Genomic DNA, 15,985 nt, shown 5'->3' on the forward strand with positions numbered 1-15,985 from the left:
AGGTGTAGGGCCAAAATGGCTGCATGCCACCACAGTGAAATGCTTGCTACAGCCACACGCTTACAATCGGTTTGGTGATGTTTCCAGTCAGGCTGGCGGATTTAGTTTCCCCCATATAAGGCAATGACGAGGACTTCAGATGGACCCACTGTAGGGCTGGTTGCCTTGCCTGGAGTCAAACCGACACATTCATCACTCTCTGTACCTGATAACTGTGTCATCACCCAAGCTCATTATCTGGCTTCCCCGCACCTGCCTCTGCATACCATGCCCAAGCCCACACTCAGCACTAAATTATGCATCCAACCTCCAGCCCACTGTTAAAAAACCCTGCAGAGAAATTTCTTTAAAAAGCCCCACCATACCCTACCCAGCAACAACCCACCCCGTCCGCCCCCAACAAGCCCGTGTACCCAAAGTCCCACCCACCTACCAATAGCAACTAGTTTCATACACTTCCTACTTTAACTCCATGTACTTCCTGCTCCTCAACAGCCAATAGAAATGCCCTGTTTCCCCAGTACTCAATCAAGGCCCACTTACCCAAGGTCCCGCCCGCCTACCAATGGCAGCTAGTTTCATGTACTTCCTACTTTAAGTCCATGTACTTCCTGCTCCTCAACAGCCAATAGAAATGCCCTGTTTCCCCAGTACTCAATCAAGGCCCACTTACCCAAGGTCCCGCCCGCCTACCAATGGCAGCTAGTTTCATGTACTTCCTACTTTAAGTCCATGTACTTCCTGCTCCTCAACAGCCAATAAAAATACCTTCTCTTTGTTTCCCCAATCATTTACCTGCCCTCTCCATAAAACCCCATGCCCTAAACAGCCAAATGCAACTTCTCTAACCCCCACTTAAACCACTGAAGCTAGCCCAGGAGCTAAATAAATTAGCTTCTCACTTTCTTATACTTGCCTCAGTTTCCTCATTTTACCTCAGCAATAAATCTTACATCCAACATCATACATTTGTCAACAGCACTAACGCAGCTTCAGCTGGCAGACAAGAGGGAAAGAAAGAACACCTGCATTATTTACCCCAGAGTCACTGCCTGAACACCATTTGTCCTGTCACCCCCCACCCACCAATGTGGCCCTTTCCTAGTGCACCCCTGCCTACTGCAGTGAACCCCTTAGTCATGTATCTTGGCCCAAAAATTTCAAATCCTCATGTTTTCCTCAATAAAGAGATTTGGAAAGTTAATTTCAACAGAGTGATTGGCAACACGGAAGATCTCTTAATGCCGCAAAGTGTTATTAGTTGTCCAGCTGCAAAGATGATTTGTTGTGTTTACCTTTATTCTAGGACTGAGTGCAATGCTTTCACTGTACAGTGTAGTGGCTGGGGGATGGTGAGGCAGAGGAGACAGAGGGACTGAGTTAGATTACACAGCATACAAAATCAATACTCCTACACTATAGGCTCTGTAAACTGGTTCGAGGTCACAGAAGTGAGTAAGAAAGCCACCTGAATTAGCAATAAGAAATAGCTTACACAGAGCAAAGACAAGACTAGTTTCTGAAACACCTACAAACCACATATGATGTCTATATTTGTGTCTAGTTGATTTGTACTCAAACATTGGCCTTTCTGGAGATAAAATGTCACCCATCTGAAAATCAGGGTACACTATTAGTAAGTCAAGACCAAAACAAGAGCCGATAGTAATGACAGTACTGTATTTGATCTACATGACCTGGAAAGGGGATATTAAAACGAGACCGTTCCAGAGAGAAAGTCTCAATAATTTTCATTAAAAATAAAAATGACCCATTTATACAGAAGTAGTTCAAAATTTATTTATAATGTGTTTAAAAGAATATAAGGCATCAATTTTTTTCTTTTGTGTATATTTGTACCACAGATTAAGAAAGTATGGATTAAAATCTAAAAAGACCCCCCAAAGCTTTCCGAAACCTGATCTGAGGATTCAATAAGAATTTGTCACTTAGAGAGACAAGCCTGTAGCACCCACAACTCTGATGAACCTGAAAGCATCAAGTGACCCCCTCATTTTTTACCTTAACAACATTACTCTAATTATACTTCCAATTAAAAAAATAATGTAGCATTTCACTGGCAGTAGAAATTAAATGAGTTCAGTAATCAGCTCCAGCAAATATGCATAAATGAGGACAGGGAGAAACCAGTCATTCCTGACTGATCAGTCAAGTGGGTGGGCAGCTGGAATCAAGGCAAAAACAGTGAGGCTGAACAAAATCACATTAAGAAGCATTTCATGAGGCTTTTCAAGGTCAGCTGACGAAGGCCAGATGGGAGTCCACATTTTCTCATATACCCTGCAAGAAAAAGAAACAAAAAAAAAATCACCACAAGCAGCAAAGAAAAATTCAAAGCCTTTGTAGTCAAAAATGAAATTCCTGCAAAGAACACTTTTACTGCCTCAAAGTACAATGACCCTTTTTTAAATTAACAACTTACATGACCATTGAAATTATTTTGTCTTCAAGTCACATTGCATTCGATTCACAAAATACTCTTGGTCAGTAATGTAATGGCTTGTCAAGTGACGCCTTATTGACTGTGTTCTTAGAGATAGACTAACATGGTCACAAATAATACAGTTGGAAAATGTCACCACCTCCATAGTTAGAGCAAGGACAGTATGAACACATGAGGAACAGAGCAATTTAAATGGAAATGCCTCCAGTAGGGTTGCGCTGTATTATGCAGTAAAAAGGTGACTTCTAAGAGGACCTTGAGGGAGGGAGATAGACTAATGAGTCCCCACTCCCACCACGTGCAAAGGGTCAAGAAACCTCTGTCAAGCCTTCTGCGGTGCTAGGCCATTATACGTCTGGAATGCACACGACTGCTGTTTCTTCTAACACTTGGGGAAATTAAAATCTCAGGTTGCCTCACTGGTCGTAGGAAATGCTTAACTGCCCTTGAAGATGTAGGATTTCCACAACATCCCAAATAGCTTCACCTACGAGGAAATTTCATTTAAAGTGATTTTTTTAAGTGCCTCACCTTCTTAGGTGCCTCAAAAAAACTAATAAAGGACCCTGGAAAAAATCAAAATGTATTTTTTAACATACAAAAGCAATTATAAATTGTTGAAGAATAAATGTGTATGTTAAGCAATATGAGAAGAGTGGTTTAAATTAGCAATGATTAAAAAGTAAAAATCAACCAACCTCACATATATACGTATTGGGGGCCTCCTGCTTAAGTGTCTAGATGACATTTCAAGAAACCACTGTTTCTTTGCATGGCTTGGTTTTATCATATTTTGTGCCTTCCTCCCTTTTTTTTTTTTTGTCTCTGGCTTTTTACTGGTTTCAGTATTTCCTCCAAGCCTCTGTGCACTGAGGCATTGCTTTCTTCTTTCATTCTTTGGAGAAGCTCAGTCCTCATCTATCACTCTTTAAATAGTGGCATGTCCTTGATTTAATATAATAATAATTCTAATATATTAATATAATTTAGTTGCTAATTCTATATATTAACTTGTCTACTTGTTATTTGCAAAACATGTCCTAAATAAAATTTGTGTCCTAATGAAACTTCCACGGTGCATCTGGAATACACACTATTGCTGTTTCTTCTAACACTTTGGGAAATTTAAATTTTAGTTTGTCTCATTGGTTTTAGGAAATGCTTAACTGCCCTTGAAGACACAGGATTTAGAGTTTCCACAGCATCTGAAAGAGCCTCACCTACTCCATCAGAGGAAATACCATTTAAAAGTTTAATTTATGGCCTCTCTTCTTACTTTTGTATGATATTCTTTGATGAACAGACATTTTAAAATTTAATGTAGATTTAGTTACCTTTTTTTTTTTGGTTTATACCTTGGGTCTTACAAAATCCTTTCTCAGCTCTATTTTATAAAGAGCCTCTCTCATTTTCTAAAATTTAAAAAGTCTTCCTTTCTATTTATAAGCTTTAATCCACTTAGAATTTTTTTTTTAGAATTGTATTGGGACCTAATTTCATGTAAGTTCTCAATTGTAGCAACAGCATTTGTTGAAGAGTCTGTTTTTCCCCAGTGATATGCTCTGCCCCTTCTGTCATACAAAAAAGTAAAAAATTCAGAAATGTTGGGTGTGCTGGTGCCAATACTTCTCTACCTTCAGGATCTGCTCACTCTTGGTTCTTTGCTTTGATTGCAATTTACGTGAATAGCTTATTTGAGAGCTCATTCCTATCCATTAACAAAGTATAACTCTCTATTTATTTATTTCACAGCATTTTTTTTTTTTTTGAGATGGAGTCTTGCTCTGTCACCCAGAATGGAGTGCAGTGATGCTATCTTGGCTCACTGCAACCCTCCACCTCCCAGGTTCAAGCGGTTCTCATGCCTCAGCCTCCCAAGTAGCTGGAATTACAGGCACTCGCCATTATGCCTGGCTAATTTTTGTTTTTTTAGTAGAGACAGGGTTTCACCATGTTGGCCAGGCTGGTCTCAAACTCCTGACCTCAGGTGACCCTCCTGCCTCAGCCTCCCAAAGTGCTGGGAGTACAAGCATGAGCTATTGCATGCAGCCTTCACAGCATCTTTCTACAAGATTTTAGAATTTATTTATTTTTTTTTGAGATGGAGTTTCGCTCTTGTTACCCAGGCTGGAGTGCAATGGTGAGATCTCGGCTCACCGCAACATCTGCCTCCTGGGTTCAGGCAATTCTCCTGCCTCAGCCTCCCGAGTAGCTGGGATTACGGGCACGTGCCACCATGCCCAGCTAATTTTTGTACTTTTAGTAGAGACGGGGTTTCACCATGTTGACCAGGATGGTCTCGATCTCTTGACCTCATGATTCACCCGCCTCCCAAAGTGCTGGATTACAGGCGTGAGCTATTGCATGCAGCCTTCACAGCATCTTTCTACAAGATTTTAGAATTTTTTTAAAAGGGTTATGCATATCTTTGGTTGGATCTTATTAGATTTTTCATTTATTCATAATGTGTAAAAATGTAGTTTTTACATATTGATCTTATATCTACCAACATTGTCAAGCCTTTTTGTTCTTGTAATAATTTGAATGTAAATTCTTTTGGATTTTCTATGTAAATAATTGTATCATCTGTGATTTATAAAGGCTTTTTTTTTCTCTCTTTTCAATCCTTATATCTTATTTAAAGGAAATGTTTTTGATATATTTTTATTATTATAGAGTTTTGATCCCCTTATGAGGCAAAGAAATTTCCCTTCTATTCCTAGTTTGCTAGAAGTTTTTTACCACAAATGGGTATTGAAATTTAGCAAATGCTTTTTCTGTACTCACTGAGATGACCATATGAAGCTTCTGTTATAATTTATGAAGTGAATTATCTCAATAGGTTTTTTTGTTTTGTTTGTTATAAGCCAAGCTTGCATTTCTGGGATAAATCCTATCTCATCAGGACATGTAATGCTTTTTCATATTTATTCTGTCGAAATCTTGTGATTGTCTTGAATCTACATTTATGAATGAGAGTGAGTCCGTTTTCTTTTTCTATGCAGTCTTAGTCCCATTTTAATTCAAAATCATGTTTACCTGCTTAATCATTTTGCATAATATGTCCTTCTTTTTTAATTAATCAGAAAAAGTTTCTAAACATTTGAAACAATCTGTTGCTTGAAAGTTTCTTAGTTCTGCTCTCATATGTGGGCCTGGTGTCTAATGGGAAGACAGTAACACGCAGATGCTGATAGTGTTTCTATCACTTTGCACGGCCACCAACAGTGTGTCACATACCTGTTTCCCCGCAGTCTTGCCTACTGAGCACATTGTCAATCTTCTGGCATTTTAGTTTAGTGCTTTTTCAAGTTTTCTTCGTTGTCTTTCATTGTCTCCTTTTTGCTCATTATTTCACATCCACTTTTTGTTTCATCAGATATTTTACACACCATGATTTTAAATTTGGTATCTAATCATTTTAGCATATGAAATCATCTGGCTCTAAGTCTCTCTGTGTGTTTGTGACGTTGACTCACAACGACTTGTTTCCTTGTACGTGCAGTAAGTTCCGGTTATTGTTTCATGCCTGAGATACATCAGTGAACACAACCGTCCAGGGGCCCCGCCCTTGTAGAAGGTGGAACATGCATCACGACACGGAGAGGCAAAGAGCAAACGGTCAACAAAACATACAATGTTTTAGAAGTATGTTAGAAGTTGAAGAGTGCTATAGAAAAAGGGAGGGGAGCCTAGAAAGAGGACTGCAGAAGCCGGGGTGAGGGCACAGGCAGCAGCTTTAACTAGGATGCCCAAAGTAACCTCACTGAGACTGTGGAACTCAAGAAAGTAAATGAAGGAGGACAGACCATATGGATATTTTGGAGACTAGTGCAGAGGGAGCAGCCAGTGCTCTCAGCAAGAAAGCTGCTGTGGCTAGAAGGGGTCTGGATCATGCAGCACCTGGTACGCTGCTGGAAGGAGTTCAGCTTTTACTCCAAGTGATTTGGGGAGTGATGAAAGCCATTGGAGAGGTATGCAGTGTCAGAATCTAACTTCTGCCACTCTCATATTGAGAATAGACGATAGTTAAGTAAGTGTGGATGTAAGGACACCATCTAGGAGATGACTGCAAGAATCTGGACGAGCACTGAGAAAGGCTGGAAGCGGGATAATGGTGGTGAGGATGGTGAGAAGCTGGTGGACTATCTGGGAAGGAAGAGGCCAGAGAATTTGCTGATGGCTAGCTGTGTGGGTGTGAGAGAGGGAGTGCACCATTATGGAAACAGGAAAATGTGCAGATAGAGCACTGGGGTAAAGGGGATTGAAGGTTAGTGTTAGACATGCTAAGTCCGAAATGCCTATTGTATATCCAAGTAGAGATGTTGGGTAGGCAACTGGGTATGCAAGTCTGGAGTTTGGTGAAAGGAGTCTGGGCTGGAAATAGAAATTTGGGAGTCATGAACATATAGATGGTATCTGATTTCATAAGAATGAATGAGATCATCAAGGCATAAATGAACATCAGTTCGGGAAGTGGTCCAAGGTAGATCTCGGAGGCACTCCACTGTTGAGATGACAGGCAGATGCAAGGAATTCGGCAAAGAGGGAGGAAAAGGGGTTACCACTGAGAAATGTGAGAACCCAGGAGAGCACAGTGTCCCAGAAGCTAAGTAAAGAAACCGTTTCAAAGAGGGAGGGATTCGCCATGACAAAGAATGCCAGTTGGTCAGAAGATGAAGATGAGAAATAATCACTGGATTTGGCAATGTGGACATTTTTAAGTGACACTGAAGATAACATTATTTTTGATGGGTAGATTCTAAAACCTGATTAGAACGGGTTTAAGAAAAAAAAATAAAGAAATTAGAGAAAGCAAGGATGGGCACCTTTCGATGTTTTACTCTAAAAGAGAAGAAACAGGACAGTAGCAAGAGGGAAATATGCTACCAACAGAATTTATATTGATTTACATTTTATGCTGATGGAAGTGTTCTAGTTGAGATGGAACATTCAGCAATTCGGTAGAGAGGGGAGACTGTTACTAGAACAAAGTCCCCGAGGAGGTGGAGAAGATGAATCACAAAGCAAAGCAAGCACAGAAGTGCAGATGTCTGGAGGTCAATAAAGGTGAAGGTGGGAGGAAGTTCCCAGGTTGCTCTTGCTGCTTCTTTTAAGTAAGGACAGGACTGACAACCCCTTTGGACTTGGATATGCCCATCCTACTAAAAATTTCACTCAATTATCCTCACTATTACATCGTGAGAAAACAACGCTCCTCTGTTTGATCTTTGAGGAGTCGAGGCAGAGATTTGTGGCTCAGTAAGGACTGCCAATAGTTATGGGCGAGCCAGACTGCCGCATCCTCATGTCCTCAGCAGAAGCCCATTCAGTTTTCATTTCTGCTCCAATCATCTTCCCCTCAGGGCCAGATAGGTACTTGCTAAGTTTTAAGAGCAGTTCCACAGAGAAAAATGGCAACCGGACAGTGAGTTTCCAAGTCCTGACCAAAATCTAAATTCCAATTGTGTTTCACAACTAAGTTATGCAAGCTTGGATAATGTCTTCAACTCACAATGGCTCGTTTTCCACGTGGCTCCTACTCACGTATTGCTATGAATAAGACAGTATGTGTATATTGTATGACACAATACAAAGATCCTGTGTTTCCATTATGTTCTCAGTTCTATACTGTCCCTATTCTGAATGCCAGAGTGTAACAAATAAGCATATATTTTGGATAAATAGACACATCCAGTAAGTGTTCTCTACAAATTTGCTTATGTTCAATTATCTTAAATATGTACACATTTTTAAAATCCATGCATCAATTTAAATGACTAGATGTCTTCAGAGATGATGCCAAAAGATTTCTGATAGATTAACTTCTCAAACATGATCTTTCATCTGTCAGCTATTTATTAAACAGAGATCTTCTCTAGACTTTCTAAGTCAGCAAGCACTTGATTATTTTGTTGTATTTTTACCAGTATACGGATTTCTCTCCAATGTGTCTGTACACAAAGGGACAGGGAGGGAGAGAGAGAAGAGAGGGAGGGATGGGGGGAGAGAGAGAGAGAGATAAAGAGAGAGAGAGAAAGTACTTATGTACTTGGGCTTCAATTAAACTGTAACACTTATGTCTTCAGTTTTGAACCTTACACACTGCAAACCTCACAATTATATATGTTCCAAAGCTTTGCTGCTCATTCCATAATATATTGTACACAAAAAATACATTAAACATATATTACAACACAGTTGCAAGGTTTTCATCACAGAAATATGTAAGGACATGTCATTTTTTAAAAGTGCCTTTTGCTATAGGGTTTTTAAAAAATCATTTCGTAGTGAAAAATTAACTACTGGTTTATTTGATGTGTTAGTTTGACGGAAAGAATATATTGCTAGAGAATGCTTATTATTTTTGTAACCATATTTCATTTAAAATCTTTCTGGGAAAAAAATGTTCATTTGTTTTTTTTTGTAGGTCTGGGCAAGGGTTGATAAAAAGCCTTAGCGTCCAGGCAATCATGCCGAGAACAAAGGGCAGGTGTCATTTTTTTTTGTGATTGGCCAGAGCTGAAATCAGGACTTTCTCCCTCTCTCAGAAGGTATTGTGGAATTTACAATAATCCCCTGGCTGACTGCCCATCACACTGCTGAACAGCACAACAGCAGCAAAAAAATCATATCTGGGGAGAGGCCACAACATATATTAAAAATTCGCATTGTTTTTATTCTTCAACATTGAAAGATGATTTTTTTAAGAGAAAAGAAAAAACTCACCCAGCTGTTACTGCTATTCATATTCCAACAGCCTCCAGATTGCTCGAGGCCACCTGGTTGACTTTTGCCTTGGAGTCGGTCCAGAAAAGCATTATTTACCCTTTAAAACAATGAAAAATGTGTGTGAGTAGAAAACTTGCTGCAGGGCTGAGATATTTCTGAGAAGCTAATGTTTTGTATGAACTGACCGTGGGGATGGCTTTCTGGCTTCAGCTTAGAAGAAATCTACAGAAACTTCTCTTCCCACTAACCACAGGACATGCTGTTAACTGCTCTTTACTGGAGCTGTGGCCAATCTTGGCTCAAGCCAAAGGGGGTACAAATTCTTAACCTGAGAGTTTCAGGCACTCATCTCCTACCAGTACAGCAAGACCCCAGTTCAAGAAAGCAACTACAGTCCTCAGAATCATGCCAGGTATGAATCTCAGAGGACGCAGCAAGACAGAAGCCTCAACATGAACCAAAACATGAAGAAGGACCAGAGATAACTCTGTGGTGTTATTGTTGCAAGACAGATGTCCTTCCCATATTCCCTGCACTCCACCCTCAGTCTTGCTAAAGTAAACCCCATACAATAAAAGCAGAAGTGGAAGGTAGTAGGGTGATAGTTATATTATTCTGTTTCTGGAGATGGCTGCCTGGTTGTTCACTTTATAATTAATCATTCTAAATATCTGTTCCATAAAACTTTGTGTGTTTCATATTACAACTTTTAAATTTAAAATAATAAATCACAGATAACATCGTACTGAGTTACCACGTGAGGCTGTGTAGAGTCAGGGACTTGGAAGCTGAAGAAATGGCACTGCAATAGATACCCTATGATATCGACATATTATTTAGGAAGTACATAAATAGGACTATAAGCTTCTTGGAAGCAAAAACACAATGCCTGGTGTAGAGCAGCAAATATGCATTTATCGAAGGAAGAAAGGCAGGAACCAGTCATCTGAGCCCCTTGTTCAGTCATGAAGATTAGCAGAATGTGGTCATGGTGAGTGGCTACAAGCCAGTGACTGTGGGAGATTTGGGAACTTTAAGGAAAATAAAGGCTGGGTGGCAAAGTCAAAGGCTAGAGGGGGTTTTTGTCTGCCTGCGCTTGCTCAATGCTAGCTAAGATGCCAGCCGTGTGTGGGCTCATGTAGGAGATCATTCAGGGTGGAGGGGAAAATTGTAAGAAAGATGCAAAGAAGGCGGAGAGGTTTTGCAAAGCTTCGGGAAGAAATCAGCCAAAGGAAGCTGTCCTTACCCAGAGGCAATTAGGCAAGGAGTAGGCACAAAGGAATGTAAAGGAGTTTATCTAAATAGCTTGTTTACTCATGTTGTCCTAAGACTGACCTTTGATCATCTGCTTGAAGAACTACTCTCTACTGCGGTGGGGAGGGGGTTGGCAATGTTAATTACCCACTAATGGTGTTTACTAGAGGCCTTTGTCATTTAATCTGTCCTAAATAAATGTGGAGCATCTCCAGAAACCCTCTTAGGGACCTGTGAGCCGTGGAGTCCCCTGACTGCACTCACACAGGCAAAATATCTATGTCTGCGTAATTCTGTCATCTGTCACTCAGACAGAATGTGCCAGTCAGACTTGGCAGTTCACTGCCAAGCTCCATGTTTTTTTTTTTTTTTTTGAGACGGAGTTTTGCTCCCAGGCTGGAGTGCAATGGCACGATCTCGGCTCACCGCAACCTCCGCCTTCTGGGTTCAAGCAATTCTCCTGCCTCAGCCTCCCGAGTAGCTGGGACTACAGGCGTGCACCACCACGCCCAGCTAATTTTTGTAATTTTAGTAGAGACGGGATTTCACCATGTTGACCAGGATGGTCTCAATCTCTTGACTTTGTGATCCACCAGCCTCAGCCTCCCAAAGTGCTGGGATTATAGGCATGAGCCACTGCACCCAGCCCAAGCTCTGTGTTTAAGTAAATTTCTCTAAATCTCTCAGCATGCAAATGGAATAGTATCCTACTTAGCAGAAGACTCCCAAATGTCCCCCCATAAGGACACCAATTTAACTATCAACACAGAAAAAAAAAAAATCTTTATAAAAACCAAAACTCGGGTGAGCCCTCATAGTACTTGGTTTTAACTACATATTAATGCAAAAGATACTGAAGAGATAGAAAAAACAATTCTGAATCTCCAATGCCACCGACTATTAAGTAAGAGGAAAGTGACCCTGCTCCCCAATGGTATTCTGGACTGGCTAAGTGCCTGGGGCTGTTCCTATCCAGTCTTTTTGTCAGTAACAAAGATGGGCTTTCCCGCAGCATCCTCCACCCATCCCACCCCACATCCAAACCACTAGAAGCCTTGTTTGCTCTACCTCCAGAAGACATCCTGACTTCACTCATTCTTTCCATGCATACCACTCTAGTTCAAATTACTATCTCCTCTTCACCTTGCCAGTGCTTTCAGTCTCACCTTCTGTAATCTAGTCCCCATACAGCAACCTTACTAAATTATGAAACAAATCATGTCTTCCTTTTGCTTAAAATTCTCCTGTGGCTTCCCATTGGTCTTAGAATAAAACCACTGGCTTATAAAATGTTGTGTTGTCTTGCTCCTGCCTACCTTTCCTCCCTCACTGAGCATTATTCTCTTCTTCACTCACCATAATCCCATCACATGGGGTGAGGCGTGGTGGCTCATACCTGTAATCCCTGTAATCCCAGCACTTTGGGAGGCCAAGGCAGATGCATCTCTTGAGGTCAGGAGACCAGCCTGGTCAACCTGGCAAAACCTATCTCTACTAAAAACATAAAAATTAGCTGGGCATGGTGGTAGGTATCTGTAGTCCCAGCTACTTGGGAGGCTGAGGCAGGAGAATTGTAGTTAGTGGAGATGATACCACTGCACACCAGCCTGGGTGACAGAACAAGACTCTGGCTCAAAAAAAAAAAAAAAAAAAATTATCCCATCACTTGGGACCCAAAAAGTCCAAGCTCAGTTGCACTTCAGAGCCTCTGCACTTGCTCCTCCCCTGTCCATAGGCCATCTAAGTCCAAGCATCTGCCCCCAGTCTCTCTGTAGCTGATTCTTCCTTTTCCCTTGATGTCACCTCTGCAGTGAGGCCTTCCTAAGTAACCTATCACCTCCAATTTCTTCTGTAACATCACCTTGTGATATGGTCCTCACAGTATACATCACCATCTGAAATAACAGCACCTTTGATTGTTGACTTCCATTTCTCTCCTCCAGATTACAGTTTCCACACGGTCAGGGACCCCTTCTGCCTTGACTAGCCCTATTCCTGGGGCCTAGAACAAACCCTTTATGGATTGCATCCTGAAAACGTAATTACTGAATGAACAAATCTTCTTGGCACACATTCTTCAGCCCGAAAACAACATGGATGATAAGTGCAGACTGCAAAACGGCTCACTGGCAATTGCTCCCATTCACTCAAACCCTGTGAAGACTGATGGCTCGTCATGAAGGCATAAGGTAATGTGACTCGCTTTTGAGCATCAATTACTAAGAGGACATCAGAGTGGTTGATCACTCCTTGAAACCATAGGAGTGTCCTCAGCTTGCCTGTGACCACTGCAGTGTGAGTCAACCAGAGATAATGGGTGGGGAATAGTTTGCTTCTCTCAATCCCTGACAAGAATCTAAATGGGAGGGAGAAGGACCGATTTCTATTTTGGTTTAATAGTTTTAGAAAGTACATACATGCTATCACGGTCAAAGTTGTGCTCTGAGTTTTCTTCTGAGGGCTAATTTGGATAAAAACTATTAATCAGGGATGGTTCAAGTTTGAAGAAATCAATTCAGTTCATCCCAGTTTTCACCTCGTGGCCCAAATCCTTTCAAGTCCTTGACCCCTGTGCTCTGTCTTTTCTCTCCAGAGTTCCTACTCGTCTTCTCCTACTCAGATAGTTACAACGGGTCAGGTGCAGGTGCACTTAAGCTCATTACAAGTTCATTGAAAAGCTTGTCAGGAATCTCAAAGCTTTCTATTATAACACTTGGAGTTGAGTTTTCTGCAATGCGAACTTTTAAACTATAGAGAGCACGTTGCCCTTCTGATGCCAATAACATTGTGCCTCTGGAGCAAACCTAATTTACTAATTTACATCCGTTACACGCATACTAGATAGCTTGTGTTGTTGCCTTGGATAAGAATGGACGTGCTATTTTATTAAGAGTTCATTGAATATGTATTCTCATGTGATAACACGAGAAAGCTCATGCCGCGCTTTAAAGGCAATACAAATGTAAGCTCTTTTCAAAATCGATGAACATAACACGTATGTACTTAATGACTTGATCAGATACATGAAAACTAATTACTTACTGAGTTTATTATCATAAAAGTCTCTTCTTTAATTAAATTTGGATCTATACATGTATTGGATCTATTTAAGTAGAATCAAGAGACAGAGAAAATAATGTATAGAAATTAAAAAGCCCCGCCAAATATTTAGGTATTCAGTAGTATGGAAATGTTAAAGAATGAGGGCCAAGATTCCTATAACAAAAAAGTTATCTTTTCCACTTCTAATCAAATAGCCTGAGTGTTTATTAGGTGCCCGTCAAATATAAATATTTTAGCAATGGAGCTTATTAATGTGACACATCACTGTCTTTAAGACACTTAGAGTCTTATAATGCAAGTAATCCTCAGAAATCCAGAGAAATAACTAGCTACTGCTAGCAACCAGTGTATAAATACAATATCAAGTGTTCTTTAAACAGAAATTATTTTAAAGAGAAAATAGGCAAGGCACAGTGGCTTGTGCCTGTAATCACAGAACTTTGAGATGCCAAGGCGGGCAGATCACCTGAGGTCGGGAGTTCAAGACCAGCCTGGCCAATGTGGTGAAACCCTATCTCTACTAAAAATATAAAAATTAGCCAGGCATGGTGTCATGTGCCTGTAATCCCAGCTACTCAGGAGGCTGAGGCAGGAGAATCACTTGAATCTGGGAGGCAAAGGTGAGCCAAGATTGCACCACTGCCCTCCCACCTGAGCAACAGAGTAAGACCCTGTCTCAAAAAAAGAGAGAGAAAATAATAAAAACCAATAAAATGACTAAATTATGGCCTACTTTATAATAAATAGTTAGCATCCTTTCCCACCGCCATCTTATCTGACAATATAGCCTAACCAACATATCAGAATTTCGATGTTTCCTTAAATAAGATAAAACAGTCCCCCTCCCCACAGTTAGAGGCACCATCAGAATAGGGAGCTTCCAGTGTATGCTTTTTAAAGTCCCTCATTTAGAAAACGAAACCAACATAACTTAAAGATACATTTTAGTGCTAGTGGAAAGGTTAAATACATAAAAGAAGCCATTCACTCTCAAAAGAATATGTTCCTTTAAATTGTGAAAACGCTTATATTCTTGTAAGATACTCAAGTGCACCCCTAACGAACTCAAACAACCCGCGACCCCCCGGGAATCTTAGCATAATCATGGCAGACAATGCGGTGCTGATTTGCATCCTCCCAACATTAATATGATATTTTACTAGGTATTCTTTTTTTTCTTTTTTTTTTTTTGAGGCGGAGTTTCACTCTTGTTACCCAGGCTGGAGTGCAATGGCGCGATCTCGGCTCACCGCAACCTCCACCTCCTGGGTTCAGGCAATTCTCCTGCCTCAGCCTCCTGAGTAGCTGGGATTACAGGCACACGCCACCATGCCCAGCTAATTTTTTGTATTTTTAGTACAGACGGGGTTTCACCAGGTTGACCAAGATGGTCTCGATCTTTTGACCTTGTGATCCACCCATCTCGGCCTCCCAAAGTGCTGGGATTACAGGCTTGAGCCACCGCGCCGGGCCTTTACTAGGTATTCTTAATTCTGATATCAGGATTAAGATGGAGAGTACTTAGGCTGTTTGAAAATTACTTAATGGTTCTAAGATTTTTTCTCTAATGTATTTGTCAATAGTAAATAACTTTAATGAGTTTTTGTCTGAGCTTTTGTACTCAAGTATGGGAATCTGACCATCTATATCAATGCAATTATTCTGACAAAGTCTATAAATGGTAGAGCATCGTCTCAAATTCGGATGCTTTGTCCCATGGAAGGCAAGTTAAACATACCTTAAATGAACACACAGCTTAAGAACAGGATCCAGTTTTCAATGTAAATTTGTAATGCCTCCTATCCAAGAAAACTGGATGTGTGTGTGCCTGCACACGTGTACACACATATGTAGCAGCTGGCACACCTCATACATACATCACGTCCCGATCACAAAGATTTAAATGAAACACACATTCCAAAATCGTATTAATAACGTTACTGTAATGTTTTCCTAAAACAACTGTACAAACTTTGAGGTAATTGATTTAACCAAGGATGCTTATTCTATTAGCCAGTTATACCTCCTGTGTTCAGTCTGGTGGGTTTTGGCTCTTTCTTCTTCTTGCTGCTGCCGCTTACGTTCCAGTAATTCACTCTAGGAACAACACAAGCTTTAAAATACGGTTTTCAATTAACATGGTTGTACAGAAGACACCCAAGTCAATCACATGTTTAACCTCAGTGGGTACATTTCATTTCTGAAACTTCTACTTCAGTACTATTTGGATGTGAAATTATTTTCTTATATAAGTAGGTAGCAAAACAAGTGTGGCTTAGTCAATCAGAATAGCTCTGTGAGTGTAAAATTGTTAGATTAAAAGCCAATGTACATGGTCAAGATACTAGACCAACAGGTACAACGCGGAGAAAAATACAATGTAAGGCAAACTCCTCTATGTCTTACAGAGAAAAACAAATCAAATTAGTTCCTTCAGGAATATCACACAATACTATTTCTTGGTATTTCTCT

General features: G+C 40.5%; 1 protein-coding gene across 3 annotated transcripts in view; it reads right to left on the reverse strand.

The window, feature by feature from the left end:
• Positions 1-1,780: 1,780 nt before the first annotated feature.
• The window catches only part of EPSTI1 (epithelial stromal interaction 1), a 103,448-nt gene continuing 89,243 nt past the window's right edge, over positions 1,781-15,985 (reverse strand). The window contains exons 9-11 of one of the 3 annotated variants that reach the window (XM_008998199.6): positions 15,537-15,610; positions 9,194-9,293; positions 1,781-2,301 (exon numbers count right to left, since the gene is read on the reverse strand). In XM_008998199.6, coding sequence (XP_008996447.4) covers positions 2,293-2,301; positions 9,194-9,293; positions 15,537-15,610 — 183 coding nt within the window. In that variant the 3' untranslated portion in view covers positions 1,781-2,292. Of the gene's footprint in view, positions 2,302-9,193; positions 9,294-15,536; positions 15,627-15,985 lie in introns of those variants that run through there. The other 2 variants (XR_013536451.1, XM_017973072.5) reach the window with 2 other exon arrangements.

The sequence above is a fragment of the Callithrix jacchus genome, chromosome 5, assembly GCF_049354715.1.
Source record: "Callithrix jacchus isolate 240 chromosome 5, calJac240_pri, whole genome shotgun sequence".
NCBI classification, from domain to species: domain Eukaryota; kingdom Metazoa; phylum Chordata; class Mammalia; order Primates; family Cebidae; genus Callithrix; species Callithrix jacchus.